At 37.4% G+C, this 23,358-nt stretch overlaps 1 protein-coding gene across 1 annotated transcript in view; it reads right to left on the bottom strand.

The window, feature by feature from the left end:
• Positions 1-7,126: 7,126 nt before the first annotated feature.
• LOC308264054 (vertnin-like) overlaps positions 7,127-23,358 on the bottom strand; it is a gene marked incomplete at both ends in the record, with an annotated part of 40,891 nt that continues 24,659 nt past the window's right edge. Inside the window, 2 exon segments of the mRNA XM_080697198.1 lie at positions 7,127-8,001; positions 8,145-8,325. Coding sequence (XP_080553324.1) covers positions 7,127-8,001; positions 8,145-8,325 — 1,056 coding nt within the window.

The raw sequence follows: 23,358 nt of genomic DNA, 5'->3' as shown, positions 1-23,358 counted from the left end.
ATAGGTGTGCATGGCCCCCTTATCTTGCTATCTTTGTTTCCCAAAGCTATGATGTGAGGGTGACATTTAACCATCAGGCGATCTGCCACCACTATGACAGCCAAAAAGAAGACTGAAATCTCTGAAACCATGAGATAAATTTTTCTTCCTCTAAATTATGCTTGTCAGGTATTTTTGTTGAAGTGATGAAAAAAATATAATCTAATATTTATTTATTTATGTATGTTTTTTATATTTTGTGTGCTTTTATTGGTACATTATAGTCTCACATAATAATGTAAATCATGTTGACAATGACATACATGCACACATTCTTGGTGCTAATATAATATTTTAATTTTTAATTTTTTATCTTTATTTTTTGGTATTGGGGATGGAACCCAGGGACATTCTACCCCCCCCCCCCGAGGCATGGAAGCCAGGGACATTCTACCCACAGCCCTATTTTTTATTCTTTATTTTGAAACAGGGTCTTACTGAATTGCAAAGGGCTTCACTAAGCAGCTGAGACCGTCCTTGAACCAAGATCTTCCTGTCTCAGCCTCCTGAATGCTGAGATTGCAAGTACGCATCTCCACGCCTGGCTGGGATAATATTTAAACATGAAAATTACCTCATGTGAAGGCAAAAAATCCTAAAATGATTTTTCCATAAGACTCATTAGTGACATTGGAAAACAGAAACAAATAAAAGCAAATTATATACAATGATGTTTCTATTGACAAATCTGTTTATAAGGATTCTTCTGCTTTACGTCCATGAACAATATTTTTGGACAGTTTCAGTTTTAAGCTCATTCCACCAGCTCAACTTTTTCAGCTCCCTAAACTCAGTAGCCTCCCCTGGACACTCAATATCACCTCAGTTGCTAGATTAAAAAAAAAAAAAAAAAAGTCTATCCCAAAGCCTTCTACTTTCCAACCTCTTGGCCCATTAAGTGGGCTTAGAATTACAATGCTTTGTAAACCTGGAACTTGGTAGCCAAGATAAAATGACAAGTCTTATATTTGCCTTAATAGACTTGCTCCCAAGTCTGCCCTGCAGGATAAATCCAGGTGCCTGTGAAGTTCCCTGATCAAAGGCAGTTCAAGCAGGGAGTGTTTTGACCTAGTAACCTGGGTTTGGCTACCGCCTAGATTCCTGCCTGAATAGATCCTGCTGTCTTGCTGCTGGACAGAATTTCTGCCAGGGAAAAAAAGATAATTTACCAAGTAATAGTGACTGTTACCAAATTTCTGGAAAAAAAAAATTTCTAAGTGCTTATTTACTGTGTCTTGCCTTCCCTGAAGATTTCTCCACTTGAGTGGGCTTTTCACTTTAAGATTGAATTTTTGGTGCTCTCTCAGACCCAGAAGCGCAGCTGAGTCAGTAACCACACCTTTATCCAGTACTTCCTTATCATGTTTATCTAGAATCAAGTGTCAGCCCCGATCTGGATTAATGGCTCCTGCTGCTCTGCAATACCCAGAATGCACTTTCCTGTTACAGTAGACATCACAAAAGCATAATTTACCTTTTTGTTCAATGGAAGAAATCCAGAATGCTAATGCTACATCTGTACTTTCTTGTAATGTGCATGTGTACTTCCTTGTAATACTGTTTGTGCCTTAATACATTATTTTTTTCCATGCTAGAAGAGAAAACACAGACTAGATTATTTGAAAAGAAGATTTATTTCTTACAGTTTTGGAAGATGGGAAGTTTAATATCAAGGTGCTATAGTAGAGAATATTACATGATGAGAAAGCTCGGGAACATACAAGTTCAGGTATTTATTTATTTATTTATTTATTGCAGATCTGGGGATGAATCCCAGGGGCATTCGACCTCCGAGCTACACCTCCTGCCCTGGTTTTTTTTTTTTTTTTTTTTTTTTTTTATTCTTTATTTTGAAACCGGGTCTCACTGAGTTGCAGAGGGCCTCACTAAGTAGCTGAGGCTGTCTGTGAACTGCGATCCTCTGGTCTCACCCTCCCGAATGCTGGGATTACAAGCGTGCACCACCACACCCGGCTCAGGTTTCTTCTTATTTATAAAGCAGCAATTCACCCATGCCACCTCCTCCACAATCTTATCTAACCTGAATTACCTTCCAGAGACCTCATCTTCAAATATCAACATATAGCCACACGTGGTGTTGCACACTTATAATCCCAGTACTTGAGAGGCTGAGACAGGTGGAACAAGGATCACAGGTTCATGAGAATCCTCTGCAACTTAGACCTTCAGCAACTTAGTTAGACCTTGTTTCAAAGTAAAATAATAAAATAAGGCCAGGGGTATAGCTCAGAGGTAGAATACTCCTGAGTTCCATCCCCAATACTACAAAAAGAAAGTAAGAAATAAAGAAACAATAAAGGAAATCATACGTTTCCAACACAGGAGTAAACTTTGGTAAACACAATAAAACCACAGCAATTATGCTACAGCAAAGGAGAAAAATGGTGTACAGAAGCTCTTGAGTTTAATACAATCCCACATATTGATCCCACTTTAAGATTTTGTGCCTTTGGGGTCTTGTTGAGAAAGTTTTTACCTGTGTTTATGTTTTGAAATATTGGACCTATGCCCTCTTCAAGGAGCCTCAAGGTCTCTGCTGATTTCCCAGTCTTTAAATTCATCTGGAATTGACTCTTGTAAAGGGTTGAGAAAGTGAGCTTTTTTTCTATTTTTTCTGCATATGATTAAGTAGTTTTGCCAACACCATTTGTTGAAGAAGCTATCTTTTCAGTGTATGTTTTTGGCCTCTTTTTCAAAAATCAATTGGCTGTAAGTGTGCAAGTTTGTTTGAGTCTTCTATTCTGTTCCATTGGTCTATGTGTCTGTTTTTGTGCCAGTACCTTGCTGTTTTTATTACTATGGCTTTGTAGTATAGTTTTGTCAGGTATTGTGATGTATCCTGCATAGTTCTTATTGCTGAGAACTACTTTGGCTATTCTGGGGGTTTTGTTGTTCCAAATTAATTCAGGGACTGATTTTTCTATGTCTGTAAGCAATGACCTTGGTAAACTAGTGGGTATTGTGTTGAATCTGTAGATTACTTTTGGAAGAATGGCCAATTTTATGACGTTTATTCTGCATATTCAAGAATATGGAAGATCTTTCCATCTCCTAAGATCTTTGATTTTTTCAATGTTTTATAACTAACTGTATGTGATGTACATTCACAAACATATCAGTCAATGACAAAGCCAAACATGAGAAGGAGGGAGAAGGAAGGGAATGAGCTGGGAATTGGGGCAGGGCTAAATGAGTGATGTGTGCATGTATGCCTTGACCATCTTGTACTCCATCAAGATGTATGACTACAATGCACCAATTAAAAATAAATTTAAGAAAGAAGGGAAATGGTATTCACCTAAATTTCTTCATCATGATTGGATAAGCAAGATTGCATATGAAGTAAAGCAAAGAACAATAAACTACCTGAGAAAGAAAAAAGAAATAGAGATAATTCTTAAAATTTTAATAAAACCACATATACATTGTTTTGCAAATATGTTAAATCAATTAACTTTCTAAACTACCTTAGGATTATTAATGGGACTATAAGAAAATTGATCTCCGTTACCTTTCCTGAGTTCTAATTTTACTTTTTAGGTACCACTACTGAGGAATTTCTAATCTGACTCATCCTTTCAGTGGGAATTCAGTGCACATAAGGGGCACATATGTAATTGGCAATCTAATTTTTCTGCTTTCATCAAATGGTGCAATGCCAAATCTTCATTGAACTTGCCAGTTAAATGCATTTGGGAACCAAACAGCAGCAAGCATGCAAGAGAGGAAAATGAACAAATTGGAAAGAGTCATTAGCTTTCTGTTTTTCTATCACAACAAAAATTGTATCATTGAATGTGTTGCTAAGTGAGAAATTCTACTTGAAACATTAAGCAATCTTGAAAGAGAATAATTCACTTATTAAACTTCTACACTCTTATTCATTAAAATTTATAAATGGGGTTTCTAGTACAGATTTTTTGCAACAAAAATACAAAGTAGTTCAAATGAATCAACTTTTCACAAGTGTATTTTAGGTTATATATTTTTGCGTCTCTATTTGGCATAACTATTATGATTTCTCATCTTTATTTGGTAAGAAAATTGTGAGGAAATAAGCAAGAAATGTTAGCTTTATTTAATACCTTAATGAAAAAAGGCAACTGACAGATTGTCATGGTTCTCACTAATTATGAATGCATTTTGAGAGTGTGAAAATTACAATCAGTTGTGGTTACCAAATATGCCCTTGAAATATCTGGTGTAATATACAATTTTGAAGTATTCATTTTAGAGTCATAATCAAATTATCATTATTGATGGCAATTAGAGAATAAAGAAAATACAACCAATAAAATATTGCTCAATATGGTCAAGCATTAACACTCAAGGGGGGATTTCTTATGTTTATTTGCAGCTCTCAATAAAGCCACATATTCACTAACTAGATTTAAATGTTCAAGCCGGGTGTGGTGGCGCACACTTGTAATCCCAGCATTTGGGAGGCTGAGACCAGAGGATCGTGGTTCGCGGACAGCCTCAGCTACTTAGTGTGGCCTGCTGCAACTCAGTGAGACCCGGTTTCAAAATAAAGAATAAAAAATAGGGCGTAGGGCAGGGGGTGTAGCTCGGAGGTCGGATGCCCTTGGGTTCCATCCTCAGACCCGCCCCCCCCCAAAAAAAAAGTTCAGAAATAGCTCTTCTACAATTTTTTTTTTTGGCAGCAGTAGGTTTCTTCTATTAAAGTCTTCTATTAAAGACAGTGGGGAAAAGTTGCCTAACATTTTCCATTTATGAGTCCAAGTATTTTAAGACTTTTAAAATCCTTGCCTACTTCTGAAAAATGAACATTTTATAACCCTGGCATGCATTATAAAAGAGAGGAGGGAGGTAGAATGAAAATGCCAAAGGATTATAGATCTGCAATTTCATAATTATCAAAAGTGTATGGGGGCATTGGGAACTCAAGAGTGTTCTAGTTTTGAGCTATACCCTGGTTCAAAATAAAGAATAAAAAAATAGGGCAGGGGTGTAGCTCGGAGGTTGAATGCCCCTGGGTTCCATCCTCAGACCCTCAAAAAAAAAAAAAAGTTCAGAAATAACTCTTCTTCAGAAATATTGTATTGCTAAGTTGTTAAGTCTATCCTTGAACTTTAGGCGCTTCTGTTTCAGCCTAAGTACTGAAATTACAGATGTGGTTCACCATGGCCCATTCCCAGAACCTCTTAATATTTTTAACTGAACTAGGAATATTGAAAAGGAAGCTGTATGCACAGTACAGTTAGACAGAATTCTAGCTGCATCACTTAAATTTTGTATGATCTGAGGGTAACTATTTACCTTCCAAATCTTGATATGCAAAATTTAGAAAATATTAACAGCTGTTTAATATCATATTCATTAAATTCTAATATATTTTGTTAACATATATCCATTTCAAAATACTTAAAGAAATTACAAAGTTCATACTTATACAACTGGTGTATTTATGTACTGATCTCTGTTTATCCACTTTGCTGCCCTTTCTTTCTAATATCACTTTGTTTTTAACTCACTCCTGCTTTTTTGTTTGTTTTGAGAACTGGGGAACCTAGGGAAATTTGGCCTCTGTTCTATATCCCCAGCCCTTTTGTTATTTTGAAATGGGATCTTACTAGACTACTGAAAGTCTTGTTAAGTTGCTGAGGCTGTTCTCAAATCTGTAATTCTTTCTCAGGCTTCAAGTACTGGGGTCATAGGCATGCATCACCATATCTGGCTTGACTCAGTCCTCTTAATGTCTCCTTCCTCCTCCTCCTCCTCCTCCTCCTCCTCATCATCATCATCATCATCATCATTTATCCTCCTCATCATTCCTCCTCCTCCTCCTCCTCCTCCTCCTCCTCCTCCTCCTCCTCCTCTTCACCTGCTCTCTCTCCCTCTCTCTCGTGTTGATCATATGCTTAAGTCATTTTTAGTGGACTCTAAACTCATGAGACATGGAAGAATTGGGAGGAGGAAATTAGTGTGAAAAAAGTAAAATATATGGAGACTATATAATGGGCAGGTATATGGCAAAATATTAATAATACAAAAATGGTCATGACCATAGAAGATATATTTAAGTAAATTATCAAACTTTCTACCTTGTTCCTTACCTCCTAAATGTCATCTTTTGTCACACATATGAACAACAGTTTACCAAAGTTGTCTCTCCAAAGTGGAGTTGTTCACATGTTAATACATACCAATCACCAATTTATTCAAAAGGTACACCTTGCTTTTTATCCCCCAAATAGCCAAATTTCAAGTCAGATTGGCCAGAGTACATGGAACACACACACACACACACACACACACACACACACACACACACTTGAAATATAGGTTGCTTGATCTCTGTAAGTTGTTATTCAATAAAGAACTGCAGCAGGTGCCAAATATCTTTAAATCTGTGCAGAAAGCTAATAAAAGGCTAAGTCTGACATCAGGGGGTAGAAACAATATTGGATATGTGTTATGTATGGTAGTAGGTTAAAATGTCCCCCCACAATGCACTACACACCCATGGTGGTGCCTGCTAAAAGCACAAATATCTAGGAGTGGAGATAAACAGGAGAGTGGATGGGAGAGGTCAGAACACAAGTATCTGAAAGGAAACGAGGCAGTGCAAAAGGACTGGACGGGGAAATAAATTAGGCACGCAACAGCACCATGCGTCAGAAAGTCTTCTCCATCTCTAAACTGGCAAATTTCCTCCAGGGGACCATCAGTCAAACGATGTCAAATTGGTAGCTGGTTCTGTTTGCAATGCCTGTGTTGTGGAGGACCGTATTTGTAGGAACACAAGTCCCACTCCCAGTCACAGTCATAATGCTTCCATTATCTTACAGAAGAATTGATTGCTGCAAATGGTTCCTGGGAGGCATGACCTGCTTTAAAGGAAAGGAGCCAGGTTTCTTTCCTTGTTACAGTGCTAGAGAGAGAGTTGTCAGGATGTGAATGGGAGAGAGAGGGAGGGGGGAAGGGGGAGGGGGAGAACCTCATGATTTCCTCTCTTAGAGGTGGAAGAGAAAGAAGACATCTGGTGGCTTGAAAAAATAAAATAAAAAAGAGATACAGTGTATCATTTCCAGCTTCCTCGCGATCACTTGGGCTTCTCAGCCCTGGAGACTCCTACTTCCCCCTGACTTGACCTTTCGCTGCGCTCGGAGGTACCGGGGCTGGGCCGGGGGCAGGGCTGGGGTGGGGAGCCAAGTCCGCAGGGCAGGACACAGGTTCCCCTAAAATGAAAACTCAGCAGCGGGCCGGCCGTGGGTGTGCGCGTGGGGTGTGAGTGTGCGTGCGTGGCAGCGCGGCGCCCCGCCCCGGAGCCCCCACCCCTATAAAGGCGGCGCTCGGCGGCCTGCGGGGGAGGCGGCGGGCCGGCGGCCACCCCGTGCCCTGGGCAGCGCCTCCCCGCGTCCCGGCCGGCCCTCGCCCGCCCGGCGCTCCTCTCCCACCACAAACAGCCGCCGCTCGCCTGCCAGTCCGCCCCCTGCGTCTGCCCGTCTGTCCAGCACCATGACTGACTGCGGAGCGCTGGCCGGGGCAGAGCGGCGGCGCGGGCGGGAGGCGCAGGAGGATTACTGACGAGCGCAGCCCGCTCTGCACCTGGAGCCCCGCGGACCCGGAGGACACCGGTGCCCGGAGCCGGACCAGTGCCCGGAGCAGCCCTGGCCGGCGGCGCGGAGCCCTCCAGGTACAGGCGCCCCGGTGGCCGCGGTGGACCCGAGTGGCCGGCCGGGGGCCCGCCCGCCCGGCTCGGACAGCCCGGCCAGGCCTGGGGCCCTGCGGGCGGGGGGACGGGCGGACGGGCCGGCGTGGCCTCGGGCTCCGGGCGAGTTGGCGCGGCTCGGTTCCCCAGGTGGGGGCGCCGCGGGCGGCGGGGCCGGGCGGGGAGGGCGGGGACCCGGGCCCGAGCTGCAGCCCAGCCCCGACCTCGCCCCTCCCGCCGCGGCGGGGTCCCGGGGGCCGGAGACCCTCCCCAGCGGTGACAGCAACAGCGGAGACTTAGAGTGAACAAATTGCTTTGTGGTGGCGCGTCCAGGGCTCCGGGAGTGTGTGTGCGCGCGTGTGTGTGTGCACGCGTGTGTGTGTGTGTGTGTGTCCGCGTGTGCTCGCACTCTGGACCCATCCTTGCGCCGGTTCACCTGAGCAGAAGTCCGCTCCGAGCTGACCCCGCAGGTGGCTCCGGCCCCTCTCCTTCTGGCGGGTGTCCGGGGACCCGACCCGGGGTGGGGGTGCGCGAAGGGGGACCCAGGGATTTGTGAATGGCTCTTCTCTGCGCGTGGAGGCTGAGCCTTGCTGATGTAAAGGAGGAGGTATCCAGAGAAGAAAGGCTATTTATGGCAAAGAGTTGTGAAATTGCTCGGGGTTTCCTTGAGGGTATCCCGGTGTTCGCTCTCACCCCCCCCACCCCAATTTGTAGCGATTTTTGTTTTTCCTCCTGTCGTGAAGAACTGAATTTGTATCAAAATAAAAGGAAGTCGGAAAATCACAGGTAGAAAACAAAATGCCTCTGGGAAGTCGTAGATCTCTTGCCCTGGAGTGTTTTTATGTCCACAGTCACCAGGCCTGTCTCTTATCTCTTCAGGTCTTTAGTAGGACTCCTTAAACAAATACCTGCTTGTTTTCAAACAGCTTTCATTTCTGAAATCTTCTCAATTGAATACTTTCTTACCGAAATGTAATACACACCCTCCAGTCTCCCTCCCCCCAAGACTATTAAAACAATGTACATACATTTTACCTAAAGCTGATTTTATTTAAAGCCTTAGGCTGGAAGGGAAAAGAGATACAAGTGAGATCATTGTCATTTTACAAGTGTTAAAGTTTTCGGGGGAAACTTAGGATACTCTTGATCCAGGCTACAGCATAATTTGTTCCGGTTTCTCTTTCTACATGCTTTATAACAGGTACAAAATCCAAAGACAAAACTTGAAGGTTTTAAATGACTCAAAACAGAGTTTATCACTTAACAAATTATATATGGCATTAAAATTAGCAGACTATATATACTTTTATAGAGCTGTTGACTGTTCTGTGATAGGATAATGCCTCAATTTAAGTTTAAACTGAGATGTCTCTAGGTGCCAGGCACAGTGCCTTTACAGCACCAAAATTTCAGATTTTAATCTCCCCTCAAAAAATTGCACAAAAAAGTAAACTGGCTCAAGTATTGTCAGAATGATTTGTTTTTGTTTGACTTAAGTAATGAGCTTGACAAAAATATTTTATTAAAAATATCAACTGCTAAGTTTGTTTTACATCCTTCTCCCCCCCCCCCAATTGTAAAAGCTCTCCCTCCACTACTTGGGATTAAATTGATATGTGCTCTAACACTGTGTTACATCTCTGGCCTGTTTGTTTGTTTGTTTTTGTGTGTGTCATGCTGAGGATTGAACCCAAGGGCATTCTACTTCTGAATTATACCTCAAGCCTGATTTTTTATTCTTTATTTTGAAACAGGGTCTCACTAAATTGGGCAGAGTGCCTCACTAAGTAGCTGAGGCTGGGCATGACCCCATATCCTGTCTCAGCCTTCCAAGTTCTGGTATTACAAGCATGCTCCACCATACCCGGCTTATATTTTTGAGACAGGTTTTCACTAAGTTGTCTATGGTGGCTTGGAACTTGTGATCTTCCTGCTTCAGTCTCCTGAGTTGCTGGGATTACAGGTGTGTACCACCATTCCAGCCTAAAGTAGCTTCTCTTAATAGTAACATTCATTAGAAACACAGTTAAGGATTTGATGTTTTGATTTGGTTAGATTCATTAGTTTAAAATGAGTTTTCAACATTGAAACATGTCTAGTTTTACATATTTTATTAGAACTTAGATGGAGAACCCCACTCTCAGAGTCATTTTACTGTCTCAATCAGTTGGGACATTGGGATGACTGAGAATTAAAAATATTATTTATGTACTATATTACGGAAGTCATTGAAAAAGCACATTTATGAATAATTTGTTCTCTGATCTTATAATCAGAAACCCGTTACTATTCTTAAAGTTATTATTTATATCACTCAATGTTAATTTATAGCAAACTTGAAAAGTAGAAAAAATTAATCATTTATTACACCTCTACAGTAATATTTATCATTTTTATTCCACTTTTACTATTTTACTCATAATAATATTCCTGTCTTGTGTAGCATACTATCTACACATGCAAAGGTACATGGGGGCTTCTTTATTCCTGTCCTTCAGAACTAATGGCCATTTGGGAGAAATCTAATTCTTCTGACTTAACATAGAATTAACAACTCATGAAAATAGGAGATTACATGTCTAGGAGTACAAGAATTCAGGGCATGACAGTAATGTTTTATATTGGATTTTTTTTTCCTGAAAAGCCTTCAGAGGGTTAAGGCTTGCTCTGTCTTCATCTGAAAGGATAAATCAGATTGGCAAATAATGGATAAGAAGAAATAAAAGGTCTAGGATACAAGTCTCTTGGAACTATAGAATAGAAAAAAGACATAAAGGAAGATATATTTTTTTTAATCTAGCAGTACCTAAGTATTGCTAGGTAGTATTGCACAAAGTACAGGTTGATTTCATATTTTTCTGGTGTGTAGTATTGGGGATGGAACTCAGGGGCATTCTACCTCTGAGTTACACCCCCAGCTCTATTTTTTATTTTTATTTTGACAGGGTCTCACTGAGTTGCAAAAGGCCTCACTATGTAGCTGAGGCTGTCTGCAAACTATGATCCTCCTGTCTCAGCCTCCCAAATGCTAGGATTACAGGCATGTGCCACCACTCCTGGCCAGGCTGAGTCCAGTTTTGATACACATTTTGAATTCTATTCTTGGAGTTCATTATCAGTGTTTCTGTACTTGAGTAGACAAATCCTGGAGCTGGGTGTGATGGCACACATTTGTAGTCCCAGCCTTTGGAAAACTGAGACAGGAAGATTGCAGTTCATGGATAGCCTCAGCTACTTAGTGAGGCCCTTTGTAACTCAGTGAGACACTGTTTCAAAATAAAGAATAAAAAAATAGTATTGGGGGTTGTAGCTTGGAGGTAGAGTGCCCCTGGGATCCATCCCTAGTACTGAAAAAAATAAGACAAATCCTTATGCTGCTTCTTAATAAATAATATGTGTGCTACTATAACATAATAGATTATTTATATAGAAAAAGTTTCTTAAATATTTAAATATAATTACACCACAATAACATGTTAAATTTGGCATTAATAACAAGATTGTGCATGTGCAGCCTTTTTATAGTGTGGAGTTTTGGGTATTTCCTTAACCAAACCTCAGCTTTGCTCTAAGGAAGTGTGATAAAGTGTAAGACCACAGTCTTAGGAGAATATTCATTGAATGTTTAACAGTTTATCATTAGGTAACACATACCATATTAAATAAACATTTTAAAGTTTTTAATTTATTAGATTTAACAGATTGTATTTTTATTGAAAGTTATTATTTGAACTCATATACTAGTTCATCTATCCTTACATTATTTGACATGAATATAGAGCCAGGATTCTCAGCTCATGGAGAAATTTTTGGATCCGTAGCAATAATTTTAAAGATCTGTTAGCTATATTCTAGTAAATAAACTGTCAATAATAGAAACATGATCTGTCTCTCTTCTAAGCTTAGTTACTTATTTCATTGTGTGTGTGTGTGTTTTCTATACAGACACAAAAATGTTTAAAATGGATTTCTTCATTTAAGAACACAGAGGAAACATCAGAACTGACTTTGAGCCTATCTATTCAATATGACAGCCTAGAAGTATGTTATGGTGACACTAAAGAAATTGTACAAATACTAGATAAGACTTTCAATAGCCAAGTGGAATTACTTTCAGATTAGTTGAATTAAAAGATTTTCATATATATTTCTTGTTGACAGTACATAGATAAGAGTTATTATAAAAATAAAAGCCTGTTAAATCACCAATGTTATATTTGTGTAAGAATGGAATGATTTCCAACACAGTCCTAGTACAAGCCAGCCTATCTGTTAATTAGTCCCTTTTGCATTTGGTTTTGGGCTCTGTGTCACAGGTGTACCATTTTGATAATGTAATCTCACCTACTGTATGACTGGCAGCCTCCACATGATTTCCCTATTGGATAGTGACAAAAATCAGTTTGCTTTATATTGAGGACATCGGCTTCTATCAGCAATATTAGCTTCACTATGCAAGAGTGTCAGTTGACAGTAAAACATGAATTCTGGGGTGGGAGGAGCAGTGGAAAAGATGGGGATATTAAGGGGAAACACTGTAACAAAAGAAACATGTTTCACTATGAAGTTTAAATTAAACCCAGAAATATAATGCAGATCATTCTAAATTGTAACTGATATACTATAAAGATATTGCTACCAGTTTTATTTTAAACAAACATATTATATTTTAGCTGTTTATATATGGGTTAAATTAAAAGAACAAAAAGCGGTGGTTGGAAATGTTTATGAGAATCTTTGGTGGGATATGAGAAACTGCTGAAAGATTTCTGCTTAGATTATGGAAAAAGAAGTGGATTGGCCAAATTCTTGGCCTTATCTTTCAGTTAACTTTGAAACATGACTTTGAGGTTTGTGTTGTTTTTACTGGATTCAGGATTTTTAAGATTTTAATTAAACAGATTAAAATTGATAATTTTAACTCTCCTCTGCTACTGAATAAAATATATATATATTTTTTGGAGTACTGGGCATGAAACCCAGGGACATTCTACATCCGAACTACACCCCCAGACCTATTTTTTATTTATTTTAAAACAGTGTCTCCCTGAGTTGCAAAGGGCCTCACTAAGTAATAGCTTAGGCTGTCTACGAACTGTGATCCTCTTTTCTCAGCCTCCCAAATTCTGGGATTACAAGTGTGAGCCACCACGTCCAGCTTCTAAAGATCTTTTATAAAGAAATATCTTCTTAACTAATGAAAAACTCCTAGCCTAGATCAGTGGTTCTCAAATAATGTTCCCAGAAAAGCAACAGAAACACCTGTTAACTTGTTAAAATGCTGTATATGGAGATTCATCACAAAGTAAGGGAATCAGAAACTCCTATGCATCGTATAATTTCATAGCTACAAACTTGAAATACCATAGGGTAGAATTTGATGGATTTTTAAAATCTGACTACTTTCTTCAACTGTAGTAAAGAAAGTTTAACTATTAAGTCTTAAAAGATTTTTTTTTTTTTTACCTAAGCTCTATTCTTGACAGAATTTTTAATGAATTTACAGTTGTTGTGCACACATTTGCTGCTGGTTGGGAAGGAGATACATGAGAATTTAATTGCACAGCAGTGACCCAGGCTAGATCTTAGTCACTTAGAGAGCAAAGATTATGCACAGTGTACAGAGATTGACAATTTTCTGTTTAGTTGTGTTCATTTTATGTGAAAACAAAGTATGTTCACATAATAGTATTGGATTCTTTTTAGTTTCTTTTGATTTTTAATCTTTAATTAAATATGAGTTTAATCAGTGCTCAAATGCTGGTAGCAAATGAAATATTGAAATATAGAAGTCCGTGAACAGAGAGTTAAATATGGTTACACTGAAACCCTCTTCTAGACTAAATATACAAAGTTATGTATTTCATAGTGTGTTTACAGGACACAAAAATAATTAGTTAACTGAATATTTCACTTGTGGGCTGTTTGTAGCATTTGTCAAAATCTACTTTTGCTCAGGAGTTATTAGATCATCAACTGAAGTGCCTACCCAGGCCCTGATTCAGGAGTGTTCATTACTGACTGTTTTTTTACCCAGCACTTTTAATTTATTACCAAAGAAACCTTAATATTCAGTTCTAATATTCTTATGTATTTTCAGTAATTATGCTGCTTTTTGTAATAAAACTTATTTTTTACCTGATATTTCCTCCTATACCTTGATAAATCACCCATTCTTCCCATTTCTCTTAGCACTGGAGCAAGGCTTTTCTTTGTTTTGACTGAGTTTTTATATTTCTTTGAATACTGGGCTCTTGCTTCTGAAACCACTTTCCTTCCTGAGCCCTTCTGTCTGCCAGCAGACTCCTCAAAACACAACCAGTTTCCTGGATCACTAACATTGGCAGCTCTTAGATGTATGCTTTATTTCAATACTCATTTTTGGAAGTCCATGATGCCAGCTACATGAGGCATATTGCCAAAACTCCTGATGCTTGGACTCTTTGGACTTCTTGGATGTATCTATAGCTGGGTCTTGATAGTGCTTTTTATATTCCAGCACATGTTTATAGCCAGATTATGATCATCACCAGAATGATTCAGTTTACCACATGTACCACTTCCTTACCTGGCTGTGTTCTCCAATAGAGTTACTCATTGCTACTAATAACAAATGTTATATAAATATTTATTAGGCATAAGTTGTTTCAAAAGAATGCATCTCCCATGGTATAAACTTAACATACAGATAATTAATAATTTATAATGGTTGCCAAATGGCTTAATCCACAGTAATAAAATATAAGTTATTCTGTACCTTGTTTGGTGCCTGAATTTGATGTGTATACAAATATGTATATAATATGCATATGAATTCTTTAGAGTTTGCCTGTTTGTTTTGTCTGGTCCACTGTTGATTTCAAGATGATTGGCTCTTCTAATTCTTTACCTTAACCTTATTTGAATATGGTGTATTTAGAGTGTATGAAACAGGTAAATAAATACACTCCAGGTGTGTGTACCTTCCCTAATATTTGCTCTTCACCAATGAAACTTAGCACTGTGCCTGTGCTCAAGAAGTGTTTGTTAAGCCAGGTTTATTTCCCTAATAAAACCTCTCTGGAAATCTCAATGATATGCCTTCCTTATTAGCCAAATTCAGAATAGCCTGTAATATTTATGTGTCTACTCACAGAAATAAGTTTCTTCTGCATAATATATAGTATGGGTCTGTTACTGAGTTTTTACTGTTGTATCTGAGCATTTGTGTATGTACTTTTGTTTGCTTTTGCAATTGCAGCAAAAAAAAAAAATACAGGTAGCACAAACCTATAGCAGGTTTGTGAGCAGAGTCATAGCAGAAATGTAGGCAATTATTCCTTTAGAAAACTATTCTCTTATATTTGTCCTTTTCATTATATAGATATACAAATTACCAAAGCTTATGTCTAAATATGTAAAATGTATTAAGAGAGTGTGCCTTTGTGATATAAAATATAATGAAAGACATTTAGAAAAAAGGAGGAAACACATATGAATATCATAAAAACAGCATGTGAGAAAGAAAAAAAGAAAATGCCTCTAAACCACTCAAATTAAATACTATAAAAACAAAATAAGAATAACTTAATTCAAGTACAGTTTCAATATATTTTATAGGTAATAAAAGCAATAATTTTGTTCATTAGGATTCCTAAATATTACCTATTAGGTAGGTAGCTCAAGGAAAGTTATTTGATTTTTCTCAGTGTTTATTCATGTGCAGAAGACTGAAGATTGCTAAAAGTATTTATAATAAGTTAGTTCCTTAAAAGCATGTATCTTGCTGGGCATGGTGGCACACGCTTGTAATCCCGGCACTTGGGAGATGGAGATAGGAGGATCGCGCAGGTTCAAAACCAGTCACGGTGGCTTAAGAGACCCTGTTTCAAAAAAAAAAAAAGGGTCTGGGAGTGTAGCCCGGAAGTAGAAGGGGTTTCAGGAACCCCAGTACCATCAAAAAAAAAAAAGCATGTATCTCATATATAATTACTCTTAAAAATATAGATTACTAACTTGAGTCATTAAGTAAAATATTACAGATTTGTAGATAAACTTATATTAATTTTAGCCACTTTATGACTAAACTTGACATTTAAAGGTGTTTCTTATGGTATGCACAAGGTGTAAATATAGTGGTATGGGAAAGGTAGCTCTGCCACCATTAGGAGTCCAGTTTCTGAAAGGAGGAGAGGTCCCAGAATGGGAGGGTCTAAGCTGTTTACAGAACAGGGCATTATGAAGCTCATACCCTACTTGAAACACTAAGGGGATACGGACCTCAGCCTTATAACCATCGGGTGAAGAGATGGAAGGAATTACTTCCCAGGATGTTTCTCTGGAGAGTCAGGTCAAATACATGGTGATATAAAAACTACCCAACCTCAGTAGTCTAATGCAGGATATAAATAAATGAGGCAAAAGAATTCTACTTTGAATAAAAGGCAGACAGGTAAATTTGAAGTTCAGGAGATACTTTAATTGCTCTCCTAGTCTGATAGATTTCAGCTTTTCCATTCCTCCTTGATTCTAGGGAGCTATCCAGGGTACTAGGATCCTCCTGCCCTCTCTTGCAGAACCTCAGAATATGTTATATTTGTTTATGTCAATCCTAGAACCTGCTATTGCAGATGCTGCATCATTCACTTGGAGTGACTAACTTTTCATGATTTGGTTTATTTTAGTGGGTATGTCAGAGTTCAATTTAAAAGTTATTTCAAGGAAGTGCATGTCAATACATGCTAGAAGCCTGTTCTGTATTAATTGCTATACCAGTTTCCATTCACAGTATCGTTAAGTCACTGCTTTCTTGTACTTCCTGCCCTGTGAGGTGAGGAGTTTTAATTTGATTCTCTTTCTGGGCAAGTTAGTCTGAAGCCAGGATGTGAAGATCTTCAGGAAATGAGGACTGAATGAAAAGATGCACTGCTGCTTAAGAATAACTTGCAATGTGTCCATCCCATGTGAACTCCTTTTTCTGCTAGCCACTGTCCTGAATCATTGCTAGTGTCACTTGAGTACTGCCCTCATTGGATATTTCATAGACTGAAAATGTATTCTTAATTTGGAACTGAATAACCGAAAATGGCTAAAAGTCTTGACGGGAATGAAAGGACTCAAGGCATCTGTACCACATGCACTCAGGGCTTAGGGAGGTCTGAGGGAGCAAAAGCAGCAGCCCAGGCTTATTTGGAGAATGGAGGCCAAAGGAGAATCTGTTTTGTCACAAACCAGAATCCAGCATGTTGCCTCCACCGCTAAAGAAGCGGCATCTCCTGCCACTTCTCAGAGCCCAGGTTCACAGATTCACAGCTTCTTCCATTTGTGAAATGTCCACAAATTAGAGGCAATGCAAAGCTAACATAACTTTTTTTATTCCATAAACTAATATTCCTAGGCCCCTCTGTATATCTGGGTTAATGAGCCTGTCTTTCTGAAGCCTACAGCTTAGTCCCCAGTTTCAGAAACCATATTCTCCACAGCCTTTGGTGAGAGCTGAAGTTGGTAGACTTCTTTTCCACACATCTGTGACCTCTTGTCCTGCCATACAGAATGAGTGTGCTCATTTTCAATACTCTAACTCCCATACACATTATCACCCCGAATGTCCAATGGGTCAGTAGGGGACTATGGCCATTAGGGAAAAACTCTTTTACTTGCATGTAGGACAATTTGTCACTAATTGTATTGACCTACTGATTACTTTTACATGAAATCAGTAAAATTTGTGTATGTATACATCTTCCCTTATAGAGATACCTTGAGAATGGTTAAAGTATAGTTTCTCTTGGTCAGGAGTTTTCTGTTCTCCAAGGGCATGAACCATAGGAAAATGGGTGTGTGGTACAGTACTTAGGTGGTGGATATTTTCATTTCATTTTCCTACTTTTCATATTTTGCAGTAGGTATACTATCTATCCTGCTAGTTATATATGTAGACAGACTGGGATTGAATCCATTATTTCTTTCTTTTAGTTTCTTCTCTTGTGGTGCTGGTGATTGAACCCAAAGGAATTTTACCTCTGAGCTATACCTCCAGCTCTATTTTATTTTTTATTTGGTAAAAGGTCTCTCTAAATTGCTGAGGCTAGCTTTCAACCTGCGATCCTTCTGCCTAAGCCTCCCCAAACAGTGGGATCACTGGCATGCACCACCATACCTGGTTCTGTTTCCTTTTTTCTTTTGCCTATTGCTAAGAAGGATGTTTCAATTATAAAGCAGGAAAAGAAAAGCTTGTTTCTTAGTAATTTATCCCTAGGGAGCTCACTTCTATAACCAAGAAATAAAAGGCTTCAAAACAAGTTAGGTATAAAAGAAAGGGCTTTTAAAGTGGGAAAATAAAAATATGAGTAAAAAAGATTCTGTAACCTTATTTAACCCAGAGTTTGGAAAACTGACCATTTCTTTCCTAAATATTTGGAATTATATCAAATAATAGGATCATCATAAACTTTGTGGATTAAAAGCCACTAATGCCACTTTTAAATAATACTAGAGGTGAAACACCCCTATAAAAGCTGCATTTAATCTAAGAGAAATGTGGTCTTAAAACTATTTTAAGAGAATATATGTAAATACAGATTCTTTTTGGTGTGTGTATGTGGAACAATTAGGAGAAAATGATCAACTTTAGCAGTCAGGTGAATCATCTGTGTTGGGTTAATGTGTCCCTAAGAATCCTTACCGATCAGTCAAGCTTAGGATTCTCTAGGAAATCAGAAGTGATGATCACCCTTTATTTAAAGTGTGGTCTTGGAAAGGTGGGATCCTACTCTGATTGCCTTTTTCCACAGAAGAAAATAATTCAGTTCATACTTTCATCAAAATACAGTACAAATACTATTGAATTAAAAGTTTTTGACTGGTATATCTTTCAGCATTAATTTAAACGTGTATCAATCTTTGTTATATGTGTATATTTAAATATACACAAATATATAGAATATAATTTCTTTCTTTCTTTTTTTTGGTGGTCCTGGGGTTCCTGGAAGCCCTTCTACCTCCGGGCTATACTCCCAGACCTACTTTTATTTGGGAACAAATAAAAGTATTTATTAAGTATTAAGTATTTATTTATTAAGCCAGAGAGGCTGGCTTTGAACCTGCGCGATCCTCCTGTCTTCGCCTCCCAAGCGCGGGGGTTACAAGTGTGCATTACCACGCCCGGCTATAATTTCTTATCATGAAATGTGTCTTATATATTGTTTTTTTTAAATGATTCTGAGTGTTTTTAGTCTATTTTTGAAGAGGTTAGTCAGTGTTCTTCAGAAAAATTGAATAAATTGGAATTTATGTGTTTGTCCGCTTTATTTTAAGATATTGGCTTACTGACATTTGTAAGACTGGATGAAAGGATTAAAAACTCAGGGAGAATATGTATGTTGTAGTGTTAAGGCAGAATTTCTTCTCCAAAAAGTTTCAGGTTTTGCTCTTGACCCATTCAACTGATTGGATGAGACCCACCCACATTCCTGAGAGTAATCCGGTTTATTTAGAATCAGATGATTGCTGATATTTAATATATCTGCAAAATACCTTTACAGCCACATCTGTGGTGGTACTTGAAAAAACAACTGAGCACTTGAAAAAACAACTGAGCACTATAGCCTAGCCATGTTGAAACATAAAAACTAACCATCCAGAGAAAGAGGGGTAATGTGTTAACATTATTTTTCTGGCTTACATAGTTTTTTTTTTTTTGGCCAGAGATATTTTATCATTAGTCATTTATTGGAATATGTAGACACAGATTGTTTATTTATTCATATATTCATTTTGTAACCATTCCTTAAGAGTGTTTCATGTGCATGAAACAGAGCCATGAAACTCTGTAATTTACAGAAAATGCAAAAAAGAAGTTCTCTTCTAAGTGTGTTCATTCTGGTTGAAGAACCATAAATATATTTATGCTCATATGATAAGTAACTTTGAGGAATAAAAATGTGTACTTTCAACTTTTCCTATTAAAGTCACTTTTCTCAGGAGCAAGTGAAAAAAATTACAAAAGGGCTAATATGCCAAATTATTATGCCTATTAGTTTCGTGGTGAACCATATATAAAATTAGATTATGAACGACATGCTTTTGATTGCAGGTCTGCTTCACTCAGAGAATGTTGGCTCTGCTTACATTTACTTTTGCACATTAAAGGATTTGTATTTGTATTCAACCTATGCAGGGGTGATTTAATATACTATACTCAAAGAGATCTGACAAGTGACCTGTCATGTTTTACTGGTAATCTTGCTCTTTATATAGCATAGAGTAATAAATATTCTTTCTACTGGCTCTAAGTGGGGTTTTCTAACGCCACTCTCATATTCTAAAACTACATTTTCTTTCTATTCCTTTATTCATTGAATATGGGACTTGTCTGCCTGGCTTTTGAGGTCCTTTGTTAAGCTCATCATACTTTGCTAATCCAAACATAGATCTACTCAAAGTCACATAACTTAGAGCACCCTCTTGCACACCGCACTTGCATTTAATCCTTCCTGTGTATGCAAATCTCAACTGTCATTACAGGCCTAACGCCATGAAACCTTCCATGACAACTTAAGTGCACCTGGGGAGTTTCCTTTGCAGCACTCTGAGTTGTGAGCCATACCTAGTTGGCAGCAAACAATTAAATACAGTCTGTTCTGCTACAGTGCATTTTTTTTTCTGTAATATGAATTAGCTTCTACATGATGGGTAAATAGGGGAATCATCTTAGTAAAATGTGAAAGTGGGTTCCTTTGTGATTTACCCTTGCATATTAATATTTAGCTTCACCAAGTAACTACAACTGACTGCAAAGTATACTAATTCAGGCAAATCCAACTTACAATAGAGAGAATTATTTGTTTAAACAATATTATTTTATTGGGGTGGATGGGCACACAACTTTAGCTTTGGAAGTTCTTTTGTGTGGTTTTCCTCAACTTTTTCAGTCTTAACTTTTCTTTATATTTTTAAGTCTACCTTTGACTTTATTTCTTAAAAAAAGAAAAGAGTTTATGTACTTCCTATATCATTTCATCTACTTATTAAAATTTTTGCATATATTTTAGGCATATAGGATTTTGATTAAAATTATTATGTCTTTGGTTAGAATGCTGTGTGTTTTTAAGTTGATTTTGATTGTTTCTGCTACAGCCCTCTTTGGGGTTGGATAGAATCTTTTATATTTATTGGGTTTTTTTTCAGAATAAAAGAACACAAGTTGTGAGAGCAACAATTAAGTGTACATTAATTCCCTTTTATTACTACATTGTAATCATACATCATAATGAGTTTCAGAGGGTCAGAAACAGTATTTATTCAATATCCACTGTGTTATTCACTGTTGCTAATGTAGGGTATATGCAAAGCGAGCAAGTCCTACATTTAATGCATAGAGGCCTTGAAGCAAAAGCTGTATTTGATAGTGTTTCTGTTACTTAGCTCAGTTAAAGGGGAGGAGCAGAGACAGTACTTCATAACTGTGACTTTCCTGCATACCCTTCCCTGCGCAGGAATGCTGTCCCATCTGCTGTCTCTAGCCAGTTTCTTTCCAAATGCCACCTCTCAGCTCAAGCATCACTTCATTGTGTAATTCTGAGCTCTCATAGCACTGTGCAATTTTTTTTCCCATAGCACTTCAAGTTAGCTGTAAGTTTATGATTATTTGTGAGATTATCTTACCTTTCATCTTACATTCTAAGCTCCATGATGGTAGAGACTGTGTTCCTTTTTTTCCACCTCTTCACATTCCCTTTTTCTAGCAAGCACACATGTGTATGGGCACACACGTCCATATCCCCCATATATGGTATCATTAATATTGCAAATGTATTAAATATATTAAAGTATTTGTAAATTTTAATTGAATGAGTGGGAATGGGTAAAATTAAATTGCCTTTATTTAACAACTAAATTCTGAATATTCCTCCTAGAGTGATTTTTTTTTTTCTTTCCTGTCTGTATCACCTTTGCCTTCTTTTCTGGGTACTTTGTACCCAGTGCTTATAAGGTCACTTTAGCATCCAAACTATATGCTGTCTTTTTAAAATTAAAACCTATAAGCTGCTTTCCAAGTGGTAATGTTCATTGTCTTTTCTCCCAAAACTTAGCAGTTGAATTGGTTTCTAGAAATTGCATTTGAGTGTAGCACAGAGTTTTCTTTAGGCTGCCACCATGACTTGCCTGATCATGTTTCAGCTAGATGTTCAAATTCTTGCCAGGGTTCCTTGAGTATAGAAAGAACATTTCTTTATTCATTAAGTTAATTGTAATTTCAAACCTTGTAGATGACATCTTTACTGTTTTCATTTAATAAGACATGCATATGATTAGATTATTTCGATGCTTAGTTTTTTTCTTTGTGAAATAGTGTCTTCTTTATTCACTTGATCAATTTTATGTTTCGTACAGTCCAGTAATTAAATTATTACTATCTAAAAGTATAAAACAAACTTCAAAAGATTTGCTCATCGAAATCAATTACTGCTGAATAATATTTTCACAAAATTTTAGAACTATTATTGTTTTATTTTAGTGAATAGTCTACTTTGTGGATACACACAGTTTAATTTCTATAAGAAAAGTAGATGGTCAATAAACTTTTTTATAATAATAAAAACTTTTAAAGATGTATTTGATTTTTAGATGACATCTGAAGTGTGGATCCTTTCCTTTGTTACATTTTACTTCAAAATATCTGAATCACTTAGGCCTCAATTAGATTTAAAAATAAAATCTTTAAGTAGAGCACTTTTACCCTTAACAAACAAAATCTTTTTATGCATAGGGTGACTGTGGAATGTCACATAAGTAAAATAACTGTCAAATAATGAAGGAGTTATGAAACTACAAAGTGTAAAACAATAACTTTAAGACTTCCTTCCTTTTGTGCCACATATTACTGCCTTTAACATGGGATTTCACTGCTGTATTAGTGTGATTTTCAGATTTAAGCTTTACACCTGTACTTGGACTTACATTGTCCACAGGCATAGGCTAACTCGCTGTATTTAACATTTCAATATTTGGTGTGCTGAAAGTGATCTTTTTTCAGTTCACAATTTGTGCATAGTAAAAGCTGATTACAGATGTCTAAACTGTAGGGGAATATGATCTTTATACAGTCATTGCCTCAAAGATCATATTGCATTCTTCATTATTATTTTGACTATATTAATATGTTTTCTATGAAATAATTTGTAGTCACAATTACATATTTTTCTTTTACTTGTTTTTTCAACCTTTAGAAAAATTTAATTCTGGAGCTAAAACTCAGCCTCCTTACCAAATATATGAGCTAAAAACAAAAATAAAATTCAAAAAATGATAAAAAAATAGAAAATATGACCAGATTTTTTATACTATTCATATCCCTGCACTTATAGGCATTGTTGTGGCATATATTTTTATATCACATCAACAAATGAAGAAAGAACTGATAGGTTTCTCAAGATAATCTGTAAAGTACTGTTCTATAGCTTAATAGTTAACATTGGCTAAAAGCTGCTAAAAAGTATCTATGAAGTAACATTATTGCTTCCCTAAGACTTAAGATGAAAATAAAAATTTAACTGTTATTGCTTTTTAAGAGCTTACATACCATTTTATCTTATTTACCTTTATTATACCTTTATTGGTATATTATAGTCTCACAGGGTAAA

The sequence above is a fragment of the Muscardinus avellanarius genome (genome assembly GCF_963383645.1).
Source record: "Muscardinus avellanarius genome assembly, chromosome: 6".
NCBI lineage: Eukaryota > Metazoa > Chordata > Mammalia > Rodentia > Gliridae > Muscardinus > Muscardinus avellanarius.
The sequence above is the reverse complement of the archived record's forward strand: the minus strand, read 5'-3'. Positions and strand labels throughout refer to the sequence as shown.